The 24,451-nt window shown below is 32.9% G+C and overlaps 1 protein-coding gene across 5 annotated transcripts in view; it reads left to right on the plus strand.

The window, feature by feature from the left end:
* Positions 1-24,451, plus strand: part of LOC136979441 (extracellular matrix organizing protein FRAS1-like) — a 522,959-nt gene that overhangs the window by 315,407 nt on the left and 183,101 nt on the right. For all 5 annotated transcript variants that reach the window (XM_067275439.1, XM_067275436.1, XM_067275435.1 and 2 more), the window contains one exon: positions 9,924-10,056. In XM_067275439.1, coding sequence (XP_067131540.1) covers positions 9,924-10,056 — 133 coding nt within the window. The remainder of the gene's footprint in view (positions 1-9,923; positions 10,057-24,451) is intronic.

A 24,451-nucleotide genomic window follows, 5' to 3' on the forward strand; every position in this document is an offset into this window, starting at 1 on the left:
TAAGTGCTTTTTTGAGGAAGTAGGTGGGGTGGGACCTTCTATTGACTAAAGGTCTTAAGGGCCAGCTCTCTTTGTGAGTTTTGGCTTTAAAGAAAAGCTTGGGGCAAGCAACATTGGATGGGGGTCAAGGCGTCTCAAAAGAATGGAAGTAACACCCAGAAGCACGATTATCTTCTTTGTTTTTCTTAAGACAGATGGGGTTGGGTCTTCTGGTAAGATAATAGCATGTGATTGGTCGAGAAAGTCCTTGGCCCTGCTTAAGAAGTCTTCCTCTCTGCATGGGACAAACTTCTTGGCCTTGTCCGAAATTTAGAATCTCGTGTTGGATGTTGATAAGTAACACCTCACAGAATAGTCACAATGATGGTGTTTAGCACGAATGAAAGTTTCCTTACCAAAGCAAGTGTCGAGATGATTGAAAGCTCCATTTGTGGAAACCTGGTTGCCACTTGGCAGCACTTGAGTGCTGCGAGAGTCACTGGAACCACTTCAGCAGCATTCATATCTTGTAGCGGAGGGATATACCTGGGCCCCTGCTGTAGCATCTTGGAGATTTGGGATGGAACAATATTCCCCGTATAGTTGTGAAACTGGATCGGCTGCACTGGATTTCGTTGCTTGCGTACTGCACCAAAGAGTTACCCAAACTTCTTGTTTATTCTAGCTCTTTCATCTTGGGCAAATTTCAACGCAACACTGTGCATTTTTCCAAGTTGGTCGTAGAGCGAGGTCGAGTCACAGGTTTTGGCAAACTACAGATGGGCCACATATAATTTAAGTTTAATATCAGCCAAAGATTTGCATTTCACCTTAATCAGTTTCAAGAAGAGAGATTTCTCTATTTGTTTCAGAGCACCTTGTAGACACGAAGGAAAAGCCTTGTAGTTGATGGTGACGCACTTAGGACGTATATTGTGTACTCTACACTTCAGTAGAAAGACCATCTGGGCATGCAGCTTATGCCATAGCTTTTGCAGATTTAACATAGAAAAGAAGAACATCCGATTTCTGCTATTCATCATGTTAGGTATACTAAATACTTAGCTTGGATGTCATGCCAATAGTTGTATTAAAATGATGAAATTATAAATAAGAAGGCATTAAAGATTAAACGAAATACTTCATTTCCACAAGCGCTTTTGATGTTATTTATGTACGTCATCCTCAGGCAGTTGAATGAACAAAGAAATTCAAACAAAATATTTAAAATACAAAAAACTTAGCAACATTAGCCGTTATGGAACATAATGTTAAAAAATCAACAATAATTCTTCTCGAACCTTTATTGTAGACTAAGACACATGCGCATCGATCTTTTATTTATTTGTTTTTAGTATACATTTCAGGTTTTTTACGTGCTTTCAAATTATATTACATATTTTATATTCAAATTTTAACATAACATGCACTTATGGTACACTTCCAATTGGTTTTTACCTGGTGTATGTTAAGGCACATGCGCGTCAGTTTCACGCGCTTACAAAAAATGTTTGTTTTAAAAATTTATACATGTTCTTAAAAAGCTTATGTTCCATAACAGCTAATGTTGCTAAGTATTTTATATTTTAAATATTTTGTTCGAATTTCTTTATTCATTCAACTGCCTGAAGACAAAGTACATAAATAACGTCAAAAGTGCTTGCGGAAATAGAATATTTCGTTTAATCTTTAACACCTTTTTATCTATAATTTCATCATTTTAATACAACTGTTGGTGTGACATCCAAGCTAAGTATTTAGTATACCAAACAATTTTAACAGTCTTTATAAAAAATAAATACCTTAGAAAACAAATCAAAATCTACAATAACTTTTTTAAACTTATTAAATGAAAAACAGGGAACTTCAAAATTCTCGTCATGCAATTTTGACAAAAAAGTACAAACAGCGATAATGAGAAATGCATCCAATGGTGAGTCAACCACTCCACATATGCAAATGTCCCTTCTGTAATTACAAAAAACTTAATGAGTTACATCTTACTTGCATTAATACGGCCATAACATTAGAAGAAAAATTACTATTATAAATAGAACACAAAGAAGGATTTATTCAAACTTTTATATCACTCACAATAAGTACTTAATAATATAATGTCCCTTCTAGAAAACAATGACAAAAACAACAGTTGAATCACTTGTTAAAAAAAATCGGATAGTCTCCCCGATATATAATTATGTACTGGTTCAAATAATGGATGTCAGCTCTAGGATGGTTTATCCAGCAGTTACCCTAATGCCAGTGAGACAATTACAAAATTATAACAATAATTATAGTAATGAAAAGTATAACGATACTATAAAACAGAAACTGCACACCAGGTTGGTATTTAACAAAATATGACCTACTCGAACTTACTTGAACCTTTAACTGGTGTGTACAAAGTTTAATCATCCAAAACAAACCTTTTCTTAACCCCTAAGCCGAACGATGTTATATTTTGAATGTCTGGTTCGTTGGCGTATTCTGTCATGTGATGTCTTCAAAAGTGTTCAAATTTAACCATCAGCCTCCAAGTGGTAGTGAATGTTAGGTCAAAATACCTAAAATACGTGTGTGAGAGATGAATCATCTATAATAATCTCACACGTTCCCAAGTTTTTTCTTTACCAAAAAATTAAGAGTAGAATGCTAACTTTCCATATGTAGTAAGGCCTGCCATGCCATGGAAAGGCCAATCTTGTCCCTTGTATTAAATCATGTGGATGTGCTATAAACCTTAAAAATTTCCATCTCCTCTAACCATTTTGGGTGGTCAGTGTGTGGTGTGGTAACAATTAATTGCGCTCTTGTGAAGTCTGCCACAGTCTCGGGGTTGGTGGAGAGTTAGGTGGTGGTGCATCTATTGCGTTGTATATTGGAGATATGCTCCTTTAACCTAATTCCCCAATGAACATTCTGTCAATCCTATGTATATCAAATTTCTATTAAACCAGTTATCCCCCTAAGCAGGACGCTATAGATGCCTGGTAGTCTCTCCATACTGGATTGGTCTTTTTTGTTATGTAAGATGTCGAACAGAGTAAGGCATCTCCTTTAGGCAAGGGTAACATTACATTTCTTTGTGATGGTACTGTATAAAGACCTCAATAGGGAAAAAATATAATTGATGTAATCTCAATAGGGAATTGAAAGTAAGAGGTATCCTCACAATATCTATCCTCTGGTTACTGCTTTGTGTTACTGCAGTAATGCTGGAAGAAGCCTGCATCCATCTGTGGCACTCAGAGATTTTCCATATGATATTGTGGTAACCATGGGTCCTGGCAATTTTTTCCCAGTTTTTTAATTTTTCTGTGAGTGTCTGTTGTGTAGACGAATGTGTGTAGGCTCTTTTAACCAATGCCCTGAAAGCCACCATCTTGTATTGGAAGGGATTTCAAGAGCTTATTGGTATGTGTGTCGATATACTAGACAGTTTACATTATACAGATATGTAGATGCCAGAATCCTCAATTCTGATATCCAAGTCAAGGAAATGGACCCTGCCTCTCCCTCTATGTTGCTCCATCTCCAGGGACAAGCCATAAGGATTGTCATTCATTTCATCTAGAAAGCAGGTTAGGTTGGGAGTTGTCCTCCATAAAATAATAGTGTCATCAACATATCTTTTGACACTTTCCGAACTTCCTCCAAGACATCGATAATGTCTTGGAGGAAGTTTGGAAGTGTCCTGCTTTCCAGTTGTTTAATAACCAATTCGCACAAATTCCCGGAGACTGAACTGCTCATGGGGACATTTCTAGTTTGTGTATACACCATCTCCCGGAACTGAAATACTGAGTTGTAACAAATTAAGTGTGCCAATTTTAGTGCCTGTTGGTAGAATTCAGTGCTGTCCACTCTTGTAAAGAGAAACTCCCTGAGGGTGCAGAAACATTGAGGTAGTTCAATCAGTGGGTACAAGGATCTTAAATTCAAGACGGTAACGTTCATTGGGGGTTAGGTTAAAGGAGCATATCTCCGATATACAACGAAATCGATGCACCACCTCATTCTCCATTTATGCCACCAACCCCAAGATTGTGGCAGACTTCACAAGAGCGCAATTAATTGTTACCATACTACACACTGACCACCCAAAATGGTTAAAGGCGATGGAAATTTTTAAGGCTTATAGTGCATCCACATGCATTAATACAAGGGACGAGATTGGCCTTTCCATAGTATGGCAGGCCTTACTACATACAGAGAGATAGCATTCTTCTCTTAATTTTTTGGTAAAGAAAAAACTTGGAAATGTGTGAGATTATTATCGATGATTCATCTCTCACACACGTATTCTATGTATTTTGACCTAACATTCACTACCACTTGGAGGCTGATGGTTAAATTTGAACACTTTTGAAGACATCACATGACAGAATACGCCAACGAACCAGACATTCAAAATATAACATCGTTCGGCTTAGGGGTTCAGAATAGGTTTCGTTTTGAGTTTGCTCCAGCTGATTTACCTGAAGAAGGGGTTAAGAAAAGGTTTGTTTTGGATGATTAAACTTTGTACGCACCAGTTAAAGATTCAAGTAGGTTTGAGTAGGTGATGTTTTGTTACATAAAACAAAATATCGAATCACAATAATACTAACTTGTACAATAATCAAGAATACTTCTTATAAAAAGAATTCCTTATCACTAACCTCTAACACTAAACTTACACTAAAAAAGGAAGATTGAAGATAGGGGATGAGAAAAAGTAAAGATGGTAGATAGGACAGAGCAAAGGAACCCAGGTCATATAATGGTCCTTCTGTTTTGTGAGGGGCCACATGGAACCTTTTTTCACATTATCCATGCATCTGTCTTTTTTTCCTTGGTCAAAGAGGGTATTTATAATCAAATTGTCAGTTGCTCTTTCAAAACTCACAACTAGTCAAGTTGAATGCTAACTCCAACCTTCTTACATTGGACCAGGAATTTTGAGATTTCCACTTGAAGTTGACTTCAGTTGTCTACTTGGGCACTGGATACTGTCACATTTCTTCTTTTTGTTGTCCTCTCTCTTTGAGCATCAATCCAAAAAGTGATCTTCTTTACTACGTATACCTCAGGTAATTTGTATTCACTGTATTGGGATTCCAGGAAATGGCCCCTATCTTCAAGAAGGAAGAATTAAAGAGATTAGAATGTGGAAGGAATGAAGAACAGGGAAAAATGTAAGGAGAACATAAAGACAAAAACAGAGAAAATGGCATACAGCCACACTGTCAAAAACACATTAACAACACATTAAATGGCCTAATAGCAAATGATTACATGATCCAGAGTCATTAATGATACCAGATCTGTGTAACCCACCATTCAATAGCTTGGAAAAACCTAATGTAATGGCATGACATAAACAATGAAATACTTAGGGTCAGTCAGTTGTCAGGTTTGGACTTCAGAAATGGGAAAATTACACAAACAGATTAGTTGACAAAATGGTAGAATAAAAAATTCAAAACAATTGATTATGAATTAGTAACAAAAAACAAAAATTTATTGAAAATATTACACGCAAATAAAATATGTACAAAGTTGTTAATGAAAAAGCTTGAAAAGTGTTGATGAAAAACTTCACAAACATTATAAAAAATCAGGACTATAATTAACCCAAATCGAAAGTAAAACCAAAACAAGTATTCACAAAACTTCCTGACAATTGGGGAATGTAAATCTATCTTAAAATTAATTTTCCACAAAGTAACTCAGAACTAAATTACTAATAAACAAAGACTCTTGTGATGGTTAAATGATGTTGATCATATCAAAAATGCCAGATCCTTTCATCAGTCAAACTCACCTGACTTGCACTGAAAAGGTTTACCTAATGATCTTCACTGTTGCTGGAGTTTTTAAACATGTTGATATGACGTCACAATTACCTATGCCACTCAAACTCATCTACTCTATATAAACTATCAATTTTTTTTCCTTTGTAATCTTTCAGTTATAATAGTTTTTCCAATCTTTCCAAAAAAAGTCTGATTTTACAAATCAGTAACAAAAGGATTAAGAGGCAATTCTTTAACTCTACTTGGAGATTGCTTAATTTGAGATGCCTTGTTAGATTGGCGATGTCAGCATTAAGAGTGTCAGTCACACAAACAATATAAATTTTAGTGTTTTAGAATTTTGTCTAGAGTAGTGTGACGTTTTCATTTTTCAAATAAAATAAAATAAAACATTCCCAAAATAAATATTAATGATAAGTAAATAAAAGCCCTGAAAATAAAAGAAAACATTTATACTTGACTCCTTACTTTTGGACTTTCTATGTTGGAGTCAGTTCTTTCTTACTTTCTACTATGTAGAAAGTAGAAAAAAGTTAAACTGTAGCTGTTATCTCAAGAATAAACTTTTTAACAAATGCTTAGAGAAAATATTACTAATTTCACACAGATACCTTTAAATGCAGTTTATTTTTAATTATATTGTAAGGTTTTCATTCATTTTTAATGACCTTCTTCAAAGTAGAAATATAATTCTAAATATAGAATAACTCCATCAGCATAGAGCTTATTAACTTAGTTTAAAAATAAAAGTATTGGCATGTAATTTGATAAATTCAAACATATGCCGAATGTGTGTTATTCGTATAACAAGTAAAACGGCAAAACCGTATTTGGGACAAGACTATGTCTCGGATACTCACTTGACACTCGAGGCGCATCTTGTCTTCATTTTCCGATCTTCTTTGATATTGCTGGTTTTGAGTGCAGTCGTTCAAACTTTGCCGCCCACGACCACGAGATCGTCCGCGATGCATTTTTGGTGAAATTAACCTATCCGACGTAGAAATTTCTTTCCGTTGTGTCTTGGCCCGGGTTGAATTTTTGTCGATGCCTGACAAAAATTTCCCGTTTTTTAAAAAAAATAGTCGTGGCTATTGTATCGTCCGAAATTTTTTTTTCTTTTGCACAAACAGTACTGGGTTGCATCCGACCTCGTCTGTTGACCTCGACCACGTGTTCTGCGTCTTTTGTTCTGTCGGTAAAAATTAACTGAGAAACTGATAATTTACTTAATTTGTATCGGCTATGCAATATTTACAATAGTGTCGAGATATAATATAAATCCAAGATCGGCACACTGTCGAATCGAAAGGTTAACTAAATGAAATAAAAAGATGTTTCTCCTCGTTAAAGTTTAGGAGCAAAGTGAGGCCAAAGGGCGAAGGTCACGCGGTGGTGCCCTCTGCCCTACACGTCAAATTTTTATCAGTCCCACGATTTTATTATACTAGATAATGTTAAAAAAAGCCACTTTTAACGACATATAACCCTGTTTTAACATCATATTTGAAGCACTTCCAAATTTACAAAATTAGATTACAAATTTTATTTAACACAGAAGATACTGTGTTCAGTCCTAAAATCAGAGTTCACTTCTTAGAATGACTGTGGGTGGTACTCTCCCCACCTGACTTCGGTGGGGTGGGGTGCCTGTTTTGTTTGTTTGTAGTATAGAAGAGGGTTGCCATTTTGTATTTTGTTTTGACTCGGTTCTCGGTTCCCTGACAACCTACCAGTCTGGATTTTTTTATGAGCAAATGATTTGGGCACCTAATACTCTGTGCCAAATATCAACTCTTGACATGTACTCCTTCATACCTCTAAGCTGGTAACAAAAACAGCAGTATGATTTTATAGACAAGACAGTCTTGTCAAAAATATATTAAGTATGAAAAGTCTACAGTAAAATAAATACAGCAAAAATACAATTGTATTTATTATACTGTAAATTTTTGTTAGTTAATATATTTTTATATGAATAACACATATTCGTCACGTGTTTGAATTTATAAAATTACATGCTAATATATTAATTTTCAAATTGAGTTAATAAGTTCAATGCGGATGGAGTTATTCTATATTTAGAATTATATTTCTACTTTGAAGAAGGTCATTAAAAACGACTGAAAGCCTTACAATATAATCAAAAATAAACTTTATTTAAAGGTATCCATGTGAAATTGGTAATATTATTCAACGACATACAACAGTTAAATCTAGAGACTTTGTTTTTGCTAAATAGGAATTGGTGTCATGTTTTTTAATCTTTTGTGTTATAAACTTTAAACATGAGTAATAACAATAGTAATAATAATGTTAATGATATGGTAAAATAATTTTTTATACACAAAAATAAAAAAAATACTAACATTGTAACAGCTTGTGAACCTTCATCATGTAGTTTATATGCCTAGTGTTTTATCTGCTCTGCTATCACAATTACAAGGATATGTGGAATTTTCAAAGACTTATAAGCTAAGCACTCAATTTTCAGAAGCTTGTTTTTCAAAAACGCTTGAGAAGTATGTCCTATTATTTGGACGAGGAACTGCTTGTGTTCAAGGCCATGTGCTTGTCAAGTTTCATTCAAATCAGAGAGGCGAACATTTGGTCATCTACTTGTGAGCGTTCCAAAATTGGAGTTTTGCAATTGACTGTTCCAAAATTGGAAAATTCCAATTTTGGAACAGTCAATTATAAGCTGCTTAATTGAAATGTGTAGAACTCATTTAAATTAAACTTTCTCGGCAACAATAAAGGCGTTTGATTATTATTTAATGTTTTGCCGAGCACATTCTATATAATGAACTCATTGCTTCAGTTAGAGCTTCTAGTAAAGTTTAGATTGAAATTATGTAGCTTGGTAGTAAAAATTTGATACTGCTAGTTGTTGTTATATTATTGATAAAGTTTTAATATAATTGTACATGCAGTAATTTTAAATTTATTTCAGTTTTTCATTAACATTTTCTACTTGTACTATTTAGTATTTTATAATTTATTTAAATTTTTTAGAAGAATTTAATAATTCTAATATTTTTTAATAATTGCGAAAAGTAATTTTATGGTTCATTTGTTGTTCTCGTTTTATAATTATAGAATTATTAAGAAACATATGTTTTATATACTTTTTCTTCTATACTTAAGACTTGAAAATTATTTTTCTATTCTTGATTTAATAGAAACAGTGTGTCAGAAACAATTTTGTAAACAAGAACAAAGGGAATTAAATGGGTTATAAGTATATGTAAACTGCAAAAGTAGTAATGTGAGTTATGCGAATACCGAGTACAAAGAAACTGGGATTTTCAAAAACAGAATCTTTAATTCGCGTGATAAGATACAGGAACTTGTAGGATGCCAGCAATACAAAAAATATCTCTCCCCGACAAGTAAATATATATATATATACGCCTTATAACTAAACTTATAACTAATTATAACTAAATTAGGATAATGGGAAAATGAGGACGAATAAAGTAAAGGATAGACTGAAAGAGAAGAGGGTACCCAAATATTACGGCGTTATCACGGTGCGTTATTTACAATGGTTGGTGGATCTCTTCTTAATCACGAACGATGTAACTAAGTCACTAAAACGTAAATTCCTTGACAGACGGGGACAAAAATACTCTTGAACTTCTCTTCTTTCGATCCGAATTTTTCTACGTTCCCTCGTCTTCTTTGTCGTCTCCACGTGGTCTCAAAAACGTGGTGGAGAGCTACCTCTTGCGTATTTCCTTCTCGAATCTTGGCCAAAGAATGACCACTCCGTGCCCGTTCTGCCCTGAGGGTTGCATACTGTCCCATTGTCCACAACAGACCGCCTGCTGTTGCGCCGTTAAGCACCGGTCGGGAGAAAATACCAGGAAGGGAAGATAATAGTACTAGGAAGAAGGAAGGAAAATATATATTCTAATATAATATAAAATATAACTATACAGTACAATAATAGCGTTTAGCCACAGTAAGAATAGGAATAAAAATTTGAAAATTAGAAACATCATTTTTGGTTTTTTAATAAATTTATGACAAAATATTAGTTTATGATGGAATTGATCTATTTTTTATGAACATCATAATGTAAGAGATCCTGCAGTAAATTATTTGAGTTTGATTTTGATTTGTAAAACATATATTTTATAGGTAGAAGAAAGCAAGATGGTTATTGTAGGACCTGATATATTTACTGTTATCGACGAAGACACGTCGGCAACCGATCTGACAATAATCATTGACGTTCAACCCAAATATGGATATCTTGAAAATCAAAAACGATGTAAGGATTATTCCATGAAATTTCTTTCAAGTCACAGATTATATCTGTGACATGGAAGAAAAAGGATCAATGTCAAAGATAAATGCCCATGACATTGGCCTTATTCTTCCAAGCCACAGATTGTTATATTAATAAATTAGTTGTGTTGAATTTTATAATTTGTTTATTAAGTAAATCATTGTCAGCTATAATTTGTTTTATTTACTAATTTAAGGAAAGTCAAGAAAAGTAGATATAAAAAAAAATAACTTGACGAAAGTAAATAGAATAATAAATATACTGTAAATAATTCTTTATTCTTGTTCTTCGGGAAACCAACAAACTTTTTACAAAAAAGATACACTTTCATCCTGAACTAGAACATCATCAGCTTTACTAGTAATGGTTAGAATGTGAAGAGCATTTGTAAAATCAAATTTGAGATCAAACTCTTTTAAATGACAAAATCAAAAGACATTCATTGCATACTGTGACACTTGCGTGATATGCAATGAATACGAATATGTGCATCGTGGTTTGTCTGCATTGTGGAGATAACACAATGCAGACAAAATTACAAGCAGCAAAATACCATTACTTATATATAAAATGCTTTTAAGGACTGTGTACAGAATTTATTTCTGTCTGTTTTATAGTTTTTTAATTATATTCTCCCAACTACACATCCTTAGGGCCGCTATCCATCTGTCATTAAGGGTGGCAGAATCCTAGTAATTAAGTACATTAACGTACAGTCAAACTTTCATATTACAAACTTCTATATAGTGAATTTCTCTGTATAACAAATTTTTGCATTGTACACTGCTTTCTGGCCAAAAATATATGTGAAATGCTTCTAAATAACAAAGTTAAATTATTATTCGTAAGGACAGTTGATTGTTAAAAGTCGATTACGCCATCTAGGTAGAGTTCAAATTTAGATTTGATTTTGGGTATCAATCTGTAAACACTATGTAAAACCATGGCCCGTGTGTGAGAAATAGTTGTCATTATCTTTTAAAACCATCCTGTAATCTGTCCTTCACATGAGTTGTAAAGAAGAGAGAGAGAGATTAGGTCCAAATTTCCTCCTTGACAGATAAACTATTTACACTTAACAAATGCTTATTAAATAAAATAAAATTGCACTAACCTCAAAAATTAGTCCAGCAGTTGTCAAAATTATCACCTTTTTGATGTTTTTTTCACACAATCAACAAATGTTTAAAACATTATAAAGATGATAATTTTGACAACTGCTGGACTAATTTTCTAGGTTAGTGAGGTGTTATTTTATTTAATAAGTCAGTCAGCTGGAATTTGAAGAACTGTTAATATAGTGCTTAAGCATTACTAAAAATATGTTGTGGAAAGTTGATAAAGGCTCAAAAAAGAAAGACATTGCAGCAAAATTTGATAGTTAATCAACCGTAATAAAAAATTGTGAATCAATTTTGAAATTAGTCGACAATGACAGACTTACAACAAAACGTACTAGAAGCTGTTTATGTTGATGTAGGTGAAGCAGTTTTAATGCTCTTAACGAGTGGGTGGCACGTTACGAAGAGAGAACACTTTTTAATTGTTCCGTGCAACAGAAATTATGGATTTATTTAAGAAAACTTAGTTAAACTAAATTGTATTTTCACACTTAAATGTAAACTTACTTAAAATTACATATAAATTATGTTATTAATTACTTATAGTGTAATCTCTTACATATATATACAGTAGTGACCAAAAGTAGAGCTACCCTTGACATGTTTTAAAAATGCAACCTCTGTTTTGTTTACCATCAATTACATAATTAATATTGTGATAGTTGAAAAGAGCACAAAAAAAGTCAAAATACTCAATTAAACCAAACAGATTTTATTTTAAATCTGATTTACAAAAGAAAAAACGAAGTTTTTATATCAATCTACTCGTCTTTAATACCGGTTAACTTAATAAGCACTCACTTCGTTTAACCTTCTTATCCGGTACCGCTTGATCGTCCAAAAGTTTTTATAAATTACACTGTAACAAAAGTAGAGCTACCAAAGGAAGTATGCAGATTTGTCCAGTATTTTTAGGACAAAATATTAGTATTTTGTGGCATAACCAGAGCTTTTGATCACTGCATCACATCTGCATTCCATTGAATCAACTAAATTGTCTGGAGGAATACAGTTATCAAATGATATCAAACAAAGAATGGTACATATGTGTTTGAAGGGAAAAAAAGACCTTACTGAAATTGGTAAAATCTTCAATGTGCATAAAACTGTTGTTGTGAAAGTGGTGAAGTGTTTTCAAATATATGGGACTGTTCCTTCTGCCAAAAAGTCAGGTAGACCACAAAATACAATGCCACAGTTGGATCATTTGATCAGGCGTACGGTCCAATTCATAGAATTAATGGAATAATGGATCAAACCGTTTATCGGGACATATTGCAGAATCAAATGCTTTCTCGTGCACGTCGTACGATGCCAAGGAAATGGATCTGCCAACAGGACGACAACCCAAAACACACGGCAAATTTGGTAAAGCTACGATTTTAACAGAAAAGGGTGAATCTTATGAATGTCCAGCCCAATTTCCAGACCTAAACCCCATAGAAAATCTTTTGGATGAAGTTGAGCGTTGTATACGCCAGTGTACATATTTAAATCTGGAAGAATTTCATTCAAAAAGCATGGTTCGAGACTCCCAAATCACTGCTTGACAACTTAGTTGATTCAATGGGATGTAGATGTGGTGCAGTGATCAGAAGCTCTGGTTACGCCACAAAATTCTAATATTTTGTCGTAAAAATACTGAACAAACCTGCATACTTCCTTTGGTAGCTCTACTTTTGTTACAGTGTAAAGTATAAAAACTTTGTTTTTTCTTTTGTAAATCAGATTTAAAATAAAATCTGTTTGATTTAATTGAGTATTTTGACTTTTTTTTTCGAGCTCTTTTCAACTATTGCAATATTAATTATGTAGTAGGTGGTAAACAAAATAGAGGTCGCATTTTTAAAACATACTGTATGTCAAGGGTAAGGGGCTCTACTTTTGGCCACTACTGTATTTATGTTACATTTACTGATTATTATGTTTATTACATATATTACTATATATTACATTTACATTAATTTAAATTACATAAAACAACAAAAATATTATGTTAAAATAATACTTTATTTATCAAAGAGAGTAATTTCTGTATAACAAATTTTTTATAGTGAAGATTTTTGTACAGAAAATTCTTCTAGGTTTTAGCAAATTTGTTATATAGAAGTTTCACTGTATTTATAGATAACATGAATGAAAGGTTGTTTAGTAATTCTGATTTTACACAAATCTGTCCAATTTTACTTAGCACAATAGGTGCATCCCAACTTATAGTGTGATCTCTTTCATTAACACCCACTGGGTGAGTGTAGTACTGTTAAGAAATGATTTAGCACACAATTTGTTGTGTTCTCTAATTATAGAGGGAATTGATCTATATGTTGAACTCACATAGAAAAAATTCTTACCTTCCCTACTAATGAGGAACTCGGGAGGTTGTCATCACTGATTTGGATGGAATTTTGTGGATTTGTAGTATTTACTTATACTTAAATTCTGCCAAAGCTGCAAGACCGACTATTCAGGCATTCTCAAGAAAATCATGATGAAGTTTTTCTAGAACTATTAATATCTATGCAGTAGTGCCATTCATGTGTTCGTGGCATGGTGTGGTTAGGTAAGGCATTGCGTGAAGAGCATTTATATGCAGGTTTGAATCTTGTGTGCAATATTTTTTTTTACGTTTTATAATTTAATCTTATTGTTATTAAATTTGTTAAAAACAGTTTTTAAATTTGTCGAAGATATATTTTTTATTTTATCATTTATATTTAGAAAATACATATAAGATTATAATTGCATTTTGTATTGTTTAACATAATGTAGGTTCTTATATTACATTTTATATGCACATCAATACATTTATATTACATTTCATGTGTAAGGATAGAAAGATATTATAATAAGCAACTCAACACCATTTTACTTTTTCCAGCAAAAAATATATTACATATACTGTATATAATATATTAGTAGGTAGATACTCTAGTCTAATCAGGAAAGAAAGCTAGACAAAGAAGATTGTTTTCTGCCTGGATGATTCAATTTTATTGGAGAGATCAGGGCACCACTGGAGTTCATCTGGTTGGTCCCTTTGATTTAGAAAGGGAGGCTAACAGCCAGGATTCTCTTTTCATTTTCCAGTGACCCTAATGATGGACAGTATAAATAAAACCATTAAGCATGCCAGACAAATTTTTATAGATGTTTTTGCTCATACTGTATTTGGTTTGTGAGATATGGATATTCCTATGGTATCAATGAGCTCTAGTGCATTGTAGCTATCTCCTTAAAGCCTATAGACAAATAGACAATTGTGAAGATGCTATTAAAATACACATTCTAATTTACAAACGAGTGCAACAGTTTTTTGTGACGTATTAAGATATGCATGGTTTGCATCTCAAATAACACGCAAAAGAAATATTTTTAAAAACAATGAAGTTTGTTTTCTAATCTCTGTTATTAAAACAAATAGAAATAGCAATGATTGTTTGTGCATGGTACACCAAACCATTATGTTTAACCGTTTTTATGATAAATACCACTCAAAATGTTGTCATATTATTGTGAAACAGTAATTGTAAGCATTTATGACATGTCTATTTTTTGTAGCAAAAGCTTTAAATTGTCAGAAAATAATTTTTGAATTCTGTTATATTTCATAAAATATAGTAAATTTTAAATTTAATAATTAAAAATGGCATAAAAATTGTACATAAGAAATTTAATAACAATAAGATTAAATTGTAAATGTAAAAACAAAAAATTATTGCAGACAGGATTTGAACCCACATATTAAAACTATTCACACACTGCCTTATCTAATTACACTATGTCATGATCATGTAAATGGCATTTTTGTATGGGTTTTAATAGTGATTTTTTTGAGAATGCCTGAATACTTGGTCTTGCAGCTTTGGCAGAGTTTAAATATCAGTAAATTTTACACAGCCATAAAATTTCATTGAAATTGGTGATGACAACCTCCTGCATACCCCTTGTAAGTGTAACTATATATACATTTTAGTTTTCTCTATAGGGTCTTTATTGGATATGAGACTTTGCATAACTGGGTAGCTTCTCGATTGAAATCTGCATATATATGACGACACTAATGCAGCTAATACCTTATAACTAATCACATGTGTAGGACCTTTTCTGCTAAATTAGTAGGCTATCTTTCCTCAACTTTTAAGAGAAAAGTAGCTTCCAATCAAATCTCTTATTATCCTGCACAGAAACCCATGGGAAATGGGACTATTAACTTAATTTCTGCTTTGTATGCATAAACAATGAGGAGTGTGAGATTGTTCTGTTTAAGAGGGACCTAAAAGCTGCTAATTTGTGCTTGAGTCAGTAAGTCTCTAAGGTATATAAGAACTAATATTTTCTGGCTTTTTTCAAAAAATTTGTATTGGGCACCTGAAGCAAATATTTTGAGATCCAAAAACATTACTTTTGAGCTACTAGATTGGTCAGACTCTAGGACAATATCCACAATAATGCTATTTATGTCGGTGATAAAATTCGAGACAGAGCTGCCAGAGTCATCAATGTATCTGCAGATGAGCCTAATGTTAGGTTATATTTGTTGATTCTAGTGGATTCTTCTGGCTTCAATCGATGAGTCTACCAACTCAGTATGTTACCAGAGACAGGGAAGTTTGTAGACCCTCCCGCTTCTTATTTGTTTATAAAATCTGCTGTACCACACAAAGTATGAATAAGAAAGACTAGATCCATGTAATCTGCAACTATTTTGTATTTACCTTGAGTTAATGTTTTTTTTTTTGGTAACCTGTAATGTTTTGGTTAGTGCAATAGCTGCTTCTATCTTAATGAAAGGATATAGACTAGCATAGGCTGGCATTATTACAAGATCATTTTGACCTAAGCCAGTCCCAAATCATATAGCAATGACATCCAAAAGACTAAAGTTCAAATATGAAGAGTTAACTCTCAATTCTGTGACCACTGTGTGCAAAGTACTTTTTATTAAATTGTGATAGAAGTGCACATATTTCATATGGAAGAGGCACATACTTCAGTTTGGTGCTCTTTCCACATGAAATACGTGCTAGTTTTTGGGAATTATTGTAAGTTTTGGCTTACAATTTTCATGTACTTTTAAAATATAAATTTCACTTTTTTTCCACATCAATAAGTTCAAACTAGTCTTTCCCTTGTTGAATGTTTGTTAGACATCGTTCAGTTTAGTGTTTCCACCTTTTTAAAATTGCTGATTTAGACAATAGGTTTGTTCCAACACAAGTCCCTGATTGGTTTGAATTTGAAACCGTACAAGGCATGTGTAATGTCATTTTACAGCCAAGAACTGAATAATGCACATGCCAGTTTTACACCAGTTAGGGACTTGTGTTGGAACAGACCTAATATTTGCCAGGGATATTTGCGAGTTAGAATTTTAAAAGTACATTTTCTGTCACTCTTAGTCTAGGGATAAGATAAGGATAAGTTTGGGTGGGAGTGTAAACCATTAAAATACTTGCAAAAGTTTTTATAAATTTATTTTGTTTTATCATAATTTCACAATTTCTGTGAAAACAGACAAATTAATAATTAATCGGGACCATGAATTTAAAAACCAGCCTGGTTGCAACATAGTTTAGTATCTGATGTTTGAAGCAGCTTATCTGAAACTATTAACTGTTTCTAGATTTCTAGATGCTTAACTCTCTTAACTCTCAATAGCACTCTGAAGCAGTAACTAATCTCAACATGAGTTGCATATGAGTTTCATTAGGCTAACATTAACCCTTTGGAAATTTTCAAATAACATTAAGCGAATGGTTTGTACTTTCATAATTTTAATGTCTTAACACTTCTATAATTTTTAAATTCATCTTCAGTTATGTAGATTAAAATATTTGTTGTCTTCTCCCATAAGTAGGGATGTTCTAATACCACGAAAGTATCAATGTCAGTATCACGAGTAGTTTTAAACTAATACCAGTATTAGTCTTAAAGTATCGATACTGGTCAGTGTCAGCATTGGGTATCGAAACTGGAAATCTCGTCGACTATCATTGTTTAGTCTGTTGCATTGCTTTCTGGTTGTTTTTGTAAAAAAATGTAAAAATGTAAAAAATATTACGTAAAAATGTACAGTACATGCATCTTGTAGAATAATGCTTGATAGGATCTACAACTTCAATGGAATCAAAAACTAAACAATTTACAAAAGAAACACAAGCTTTTTTATTCTAACATCATTTATCATTAACATTGTTTGTACATAAATATACACCACACTGGTGTATTTAATACAAGGTACATACTGTACATAGGAAACATAAAATCAACATATAGCATTATCTGTTGTATAGTACATATAGTACTGTATTGTGCTTAAAAAAGAAAAATTAACATATGATTTCAAGAAACAAGTAACATTTTTTAACAATAACAGAATTTAAACAAAAAGATAAATTTTTAAAATTTTCATATAAACTGGTTTTTCCGGTGTAAAATAACTTGATGGCATTAAAAGAGGATTAGTTTTTTTTGTTGGCTGCAATATTTCAAAATTGCATAAAATGGACTGTGTAAAATTTGGGATAGGTACTTTACTCATTACAATGAAGGCCGATTGGGCCAAAAGCAGCAATTAATATTTTGTTGCTTACTCCACAGAATTGAATCCTGGCTATCTGGTATGTAAGTCAGTGTGTTAGTCAGTATTTCAGTTTACAATCATATAATGTCTTACATACACAAAAGAAGCCCAGAAATCTCAGTCCTATTAACTAGTGATGTAACGAATATTCGGTTACTACTTGGTATTCGGCCTATTTTTTACTATTCGGCCGAATACCGAATATTTAGTCACTGTTCGGCCGAATACCGAATACCTAAAAACAGGAATAAGAAATAACAAAAACACAGTAAATTAATCATTTTGGTAACTTTTATTAATGCTGAAAATTAAATTATAATTATTAAAGTTAATAAGAAATAGCAACTAGCTCTAGTATTAAATTATTTCGTAATTAAATAATATTATAGCCTTTATCTAGCTCGATATCTTATGGCATTGATGGCGTGTAGGTTAGAATGTATCGGGCATTAATGTTATTGTTTTGTTAATTATGTTATATTCGTATTGTTGTATATTTTAATATTTTTTACGATATTTTAAAATGATTTACGAAACGTTTTATTGAAACTTATAGTATTTAAAGAAAGAATTATTTATCTATTTCCAGAAGATGAGTAACTAATATATAATTTATTTTATATACAAAGCAAAGAATGAGCATTTTTCATTATATGCAAAAGATAACATTTGAAATCATGTTAATTTTAAAAATATTGACAAAAACAATAACAACAAAATATCACAAAGCTTCACAAATAGAAACACCCCTATGATATATTTGAACTGTTCCACAACTGGGGAGAAACTAGACCACAAATCTCCCCACTAAAGTATATCCTTAGAGTAAAAACTATTCAGTTTATAAATATGTAGTAAAAACAAAATTTTACTGCTTAATTGAAGCGATAAAAAGATTGATTGCAAATAAAATAACTTATAAGTTATAACTTACATCTAAATACCAACAACTGCCGAATCGTATCGGGCTATTTATGGCTATTACATAAATTATAAACCAATTTGGCACTAGAGGTAGACGTTTGGCTCTATCTCATATTAACTTTAATAATCATAATTTAATTAATTAATTTAAATAATTTAAACCTACTGGAAGAAAAAATCGTAGTGACAGCGGGCCAATAGAGAGCAGGGTGTGCGATCCTTGCCATAATTTTTGCGTGCCAATTTTTGTACGTGCGTTAATGAAGCCGAATAGTTTGGCCGAATATTCGGCCATTCGGCCACGCTCTTGGCCGAATATTCGGTATTTGGCCATTCTCCTAGCCGAATATTCGGTATTCGGCTGAGGTCGAATATACTATTCGTTACATCACTACTATTAACTTTTTTCCTTTGACATTTTGTTTACATTTGTTTATGTTATTTTGTGATCCCTCCTAAGGCAATATAGGTCAGTTAGGCGATGTTATTTTAAAAATTTACTGAAAATCAAATTATCGTTATATCTATATGAAAAATATCACGTACGTTTATTAATATCTTTAGTTTTAAATACGATATTTTTCAATACATTTTATTAGAAAAATTTATAAGAAAAAAGTAATATATATCAGAACTGACACATAAACTTGATAATTTGTAACATTTTGTTAAAATTAACGTTGTCTAATGTATTCTCTCATACACTGGTTTTTTAAAAACAATACTCGCACCCAAAGACCAATCACCAGTGTGAAAACTTTCAAAAAAGCAAACGTTTTTGGTTTCCCTCCTGGGATCTTCGTCACGCTTAATTAGTTCTTTTTGTTGGAACTGGATTTAAAGGTTTTTTTAAAAATTTAGAACGTGCCTTGCTTCCAAAAATTTTTAAAATGGAAGGAATTCACGAGCAGCTTTGAATACTATTTGACCAACGGGGACACATTGAGTGCACGTCATAATAAAATTATCCCTTATGATTATACTGTTAATCAAGTCACGATTCATCTTTCAATAAGCACTGCCATGTAGTAGAAAGATTCATTTCTTCTTTAAAATTAATGCATCCGGATTGGCGATAGGCCTTTAAAATTATACATTACTAAATTACACGTAATTAGAAAATTATTTCATGCAACTTTCAATGGAAATGATGGAACTGTATTTTTTGCTGAATAATTTCTTTAAAGTTGGGATTAGAATCTGAAACACCAATGATTACAAATGATCATCTGATAAATTTGCCCTATACTTTGATTTCAGATACTTTGTCCTGGAAAGTTTGTGCACACATATAGGTAGTCAGTCCCAAACATAGAAATAAATTTAAAAGCAAATTGCTTTAAATTTGGAATCTCTTTTGCATTCAAAAGTTTGTAAAAATCGACTATGTTCCCTTCCTTGTATTTATCCTTAATTTGATCGTTAGCTTGAAGATCAATAATTTTTACATGAAACTGACTCGAAACATTGGCAACGTTGCAGTCAAATGGAGTTTGAAACAGCCAAATTTCCTTCGAATTCGTGTCAAGATCAGAAAATCGATTTTGAAATTATTGTTTAAATCTGCACTGACTGTTACTGCAAATATGGTTGGAAATTGTTCATCAGTTTCTGTATTCAATTGTTCATCAGTTTCTGTATTCAATTCTTCACAGCACAGGAAAAAGGTAAAATTATATTCATTCATTCATCTGACTTTCGAGCAATATCAGCTTTGCTTCGAATGCTTTGATTTTTGCAAATAAATCACAAATTAAGTTGTTTTTACGTTGGAGCTTTAAGTTCAAGTTATTCATGTGTGTCACAACATCTGCAAAAAAAGCCAACTTTCAGAGCCACTCGGCATCTGATAAAAGTGGTTTGGGTGATTTTTCTCTCCAAGAAATATATTAATTTCATTTCTAAGCTTAAAGAACTGCAAGAGCACTTTTCCACAGTCATCAAACTGCAGTATGATACGAAAAGTCAATGGATTCGGATTCAATTTGTTCGAGAAAAGACCGAAAATGGTGATGATTGAATGCATGCAATTGAATAAAATTTATGACAGAAACAACTGGTTTCAAAATGCAGCTCATATCGACATGTTTTACACATAGTGCTTGTTGATGGATTGTGGTTGTTCGTACCGAGAGAATTGTAAGTCTGCGAATAAACGTTACAAATATGAACAAAAAAAACTTCTGTATACAATTAAATAATCCTTTATTACTCCCGGAACACGGTTCTTTTCTTTTGTATTTACAATAAGATCCCAACTTGAGTATTCCCGCTGGGGAAGGGGGGGTTGCCACTTATTCTCATACAAGTGATGATACACGCGCGCGTAACATAAAACTTCTATACCCGACTTAAAAACTAAACTTAATGACTAATTTAAAACTAACCTTATAGCTATCTTAAAACTAATAAGGAAAGGAAACAGATAGACCTAGGAAAGTAAAGAAAAGATGGAAAGGCAGGTAGAAAGTACTCGGGGTCCAAGTGGTTTAGTCGATATTCTTAATGATTTGTGTTCTCACAATCGTGATCTCCTTTCTCTCTCTACTGAACCAGCAGTTCGATGTCTAGGATCTCCAATTCTCCCAGTGTCCTATAGGCCCTCGTACCTTTTTTTTTCTCTGGTCTTGGCAGGTCCTCTCTCTCGGCCGCAGTCCCCTTTCTTCCACTCTCTCTCGAATCTGGAGCACTGCTTACGACGTCTGTTCCCTCCGAGGTCCAGCCAAAAAGTGGTCTTTCTTCTACCCTTTAGTCCTCAGGGCTTCCTCTTTTCTTTTGTTCACACTCCCCCTTAGTTCTTAGAATGGGTAATCCTGCCCTCCGGCGATAACGGTTAGATTGTTGAGACAAAGAATAAAGGAATGGAAATAAGAGAATAGAAATGAAGGAAGAAGGAAGATAGAAAATATATGTGTATTTACAACTTATGAACTATATATATACATATAAATAAAATATGGCTGACGGCCACAGGATAATACAGTGCCGAAAAATTGGTACCACTGCTCCTGCACCTTTACAAGCTTTTCTAATTTGCCCAACCACACCGATGTTTGCATCAGACGTGTTTATTCCTTTATCAATTGTCACACTTTGGAGTTGATTCCAGTCCAAGTTATACTTTATCAATGTTTTGTGTAGTTCTTTGAAGATATCTTCTTCAGTTGTAGTGCTGTGCATGCTGTTAACGGAGGCTAATTCTTGTGTGACATGGTAAATAGTGACTGGGTAAATAGTGCACCTTAATAGTCATATTACACCCAATGGATTTGAAACTGTTAAGCATCTTGTTTACAAGTTCAACATAGTTTTCAGCTTTGCATTTGCATAGAAAATTTCTGACAACTGCAACAAATGAAGTCCAGGTTTTTTGCTCAGCATTGAATTTACAAAGGCAGGATTGTTAATGAGTTGTCTTATTTGTGAGCCGTCAAATATTCCTGCTTTAATTTTTTTCATACTCAACTGAGGCATGTTTTTCCCTATATATGCAAAGCATGATATGTTCTTGTCAAAAGTCTTTACAAACTGCTTCATTAAGCCTAACTTGATATGCAGTGGAGGAAAGATGATTTTCTCTCATTTAACTAAGGGGTTGTTGTTAATGACATTTTTTCTCCAACGTCCATGTTTTCTCTCTTAGGCCACTCTTTTCTAACCCAGTGGTCTGTTTTGTCTCTGCTATCCCAGAGGCACAAGAAGCAAGGATATTTGGTGTAGCCAATTTGCTGTCCAAGGAGAAAGTTTACCATTTTTAAGTCTACACAAATTACCTATTGATGTTCATGATACTTTATCTTCTCCAAGACCAAAGCTATGGTGTTATATTCTTCTTTCATTTTCGTTGAGTGAGCAATTGGTATTGAACCATATTTGTTTCCATTGTGTAGAAGGACACATTTCAAACTTCATTTTCGGCTGTCAATGAATAGGTGCCAATCATCTGAAAAATATTCAAGAAGACCCATTTTTTCCAAGAGTCCTCTAATTTCATGACAAAACACAAGATTGTCTTCTTGAGAGAAGAAGGATAGCAGATCCTTTTCTCTTGTATGGTAAAAGGTAATTTTGGTTCCTTGCTCCAGTAAATTTTTCTTGTTCAACCTGGAAGCCAATAATTCAGAAGCTTCTTTTGTCAGGTTGAGATCTCTGGTGAGGTCATCTAACTTATCCTGGTTGAAACATTGAGGAATTCATGACATTCTCTCGTAATCACAGTCAACTTCATTAGGATCAGAGGGATACTTGTCCTCACAGAGCTCTGGTAGCTGGTGAAACGATCGAATCGGCACTTCCTCCGAGTGAGGGACCAGGCATCTTACAGAGACTAAATTAGGATAAGTCCACTTGCTACGGTTGTTACAATTGATTCCATTAATATTTACTATGCAGAAATAACAGTCATCGAAGTGATTTTTGGGTTTTCTCCAAACCATCAGTACTTCGAACTTCAGACTTTTTCTTTTCTCGGTAGTCCACTGTCGTAAATGTTCTGTACAAGTTTTACAGACCTGATGCAGTGCCCAGCTTTTATCCTGATCACCAAGCCCTAACACCAAAGTATCCAAGATAAGTTCTCTTTACAAAGTCACTAATAATTTTTCTGTTTTCTTTTAATATATATTATCTGCATATGTAGCAAAACACATCAGAATGATTTCCACAACTTCTACTTGAACTCATTTTATTTCTATTCAATAACACAAATAAAATTATCTAGAACACAGTACGTTTTAGGTTAACTTTATAACAACTCTCGCCTTAACACAAATGTCACGAGAGGCCAACTTTCATCTATACATTGGGTGGCTAGAACTTACAAACTTACCTCAACTCTAGTTGAAGCGTTGAACGTCAATTCATTACCGGGTGCTTACTTCATCTGGTGGATTTACCTGGAACTAACTCGACGGCAGACCAACTATGGGGAAAATTACAGGAATCAATCCTTGCATATGTGATTTAGAACTGTACAAACTGGAATTAGAGCTGCACATTTCGTGTAGCACTGAACATTAAAAAAAAAAAACTGATCTACAAAAGTAGAGCTGATAGAGAAAAACTGATTTCATATTTGGATTCAGCGACTCAAATATAGCTAAAATCAGTTCTAAAAATCTTAGGCACCAAAACTTTTTTTTTTTTTGTATGCTTGTGTTATTAATGAACACAAGTGTTGTTTTTAAAAATGATTTTTCATAGAATTTGAATTTTTCAGTATGTAATTACAAGATTATGATTAAATTCAATCTTTCAAAGAAGAGAGAGTAAGTTCAATCTGTTTCAGATCACAGAAAGTTTTAATATTTATATGAGAGTTTCTGTAAATTGAATTCTTATATGACATTCATATCATAATGATTTTATTAAATTAAACAACATAAGGCATTATCTCTATTTTTTTTAAAAGGAACCTTTCAGACAGTTTAATACAAGCATTGTCATTAGTGAGATCTGGCAGCCATTATTACTAAAATAGTGTGCCCAATTAAAGATGCACTTAATAATTAGTGTGAGGAAAATGAAGGTAAAGATAATTATCTCAAAGTTTATATCTAGATAAATATGTGAGATATTTTATCTCATGTTAGAGACTAATATGAAAGACAAAATGATCTTTTATCTGAGATAACTGTTATTCATCAATATTAGTGACTATCAGTGTAGTTGATGAATGTGTAGTGAAATTCTTTACATCTATTTATATATTTTTTTAGTGTTATTTTAAATGGTTGTAGTATTTCATTAA

This window comes from Centruroides vittatus, unplaced genomic scaffold (assembly GCF_030686945.1).
Source record: "Centruroides vittatus isolate TY-2023 unplaced genomic scaffold, ASM3068694v2 contig_620, whole genome shotgun sequence".
NCBI lineage: Eukaryota > Metazoa > Arthropoda > Arachnida > Scorpiones > Buthidae > Centruroides > Centruroides vittatus.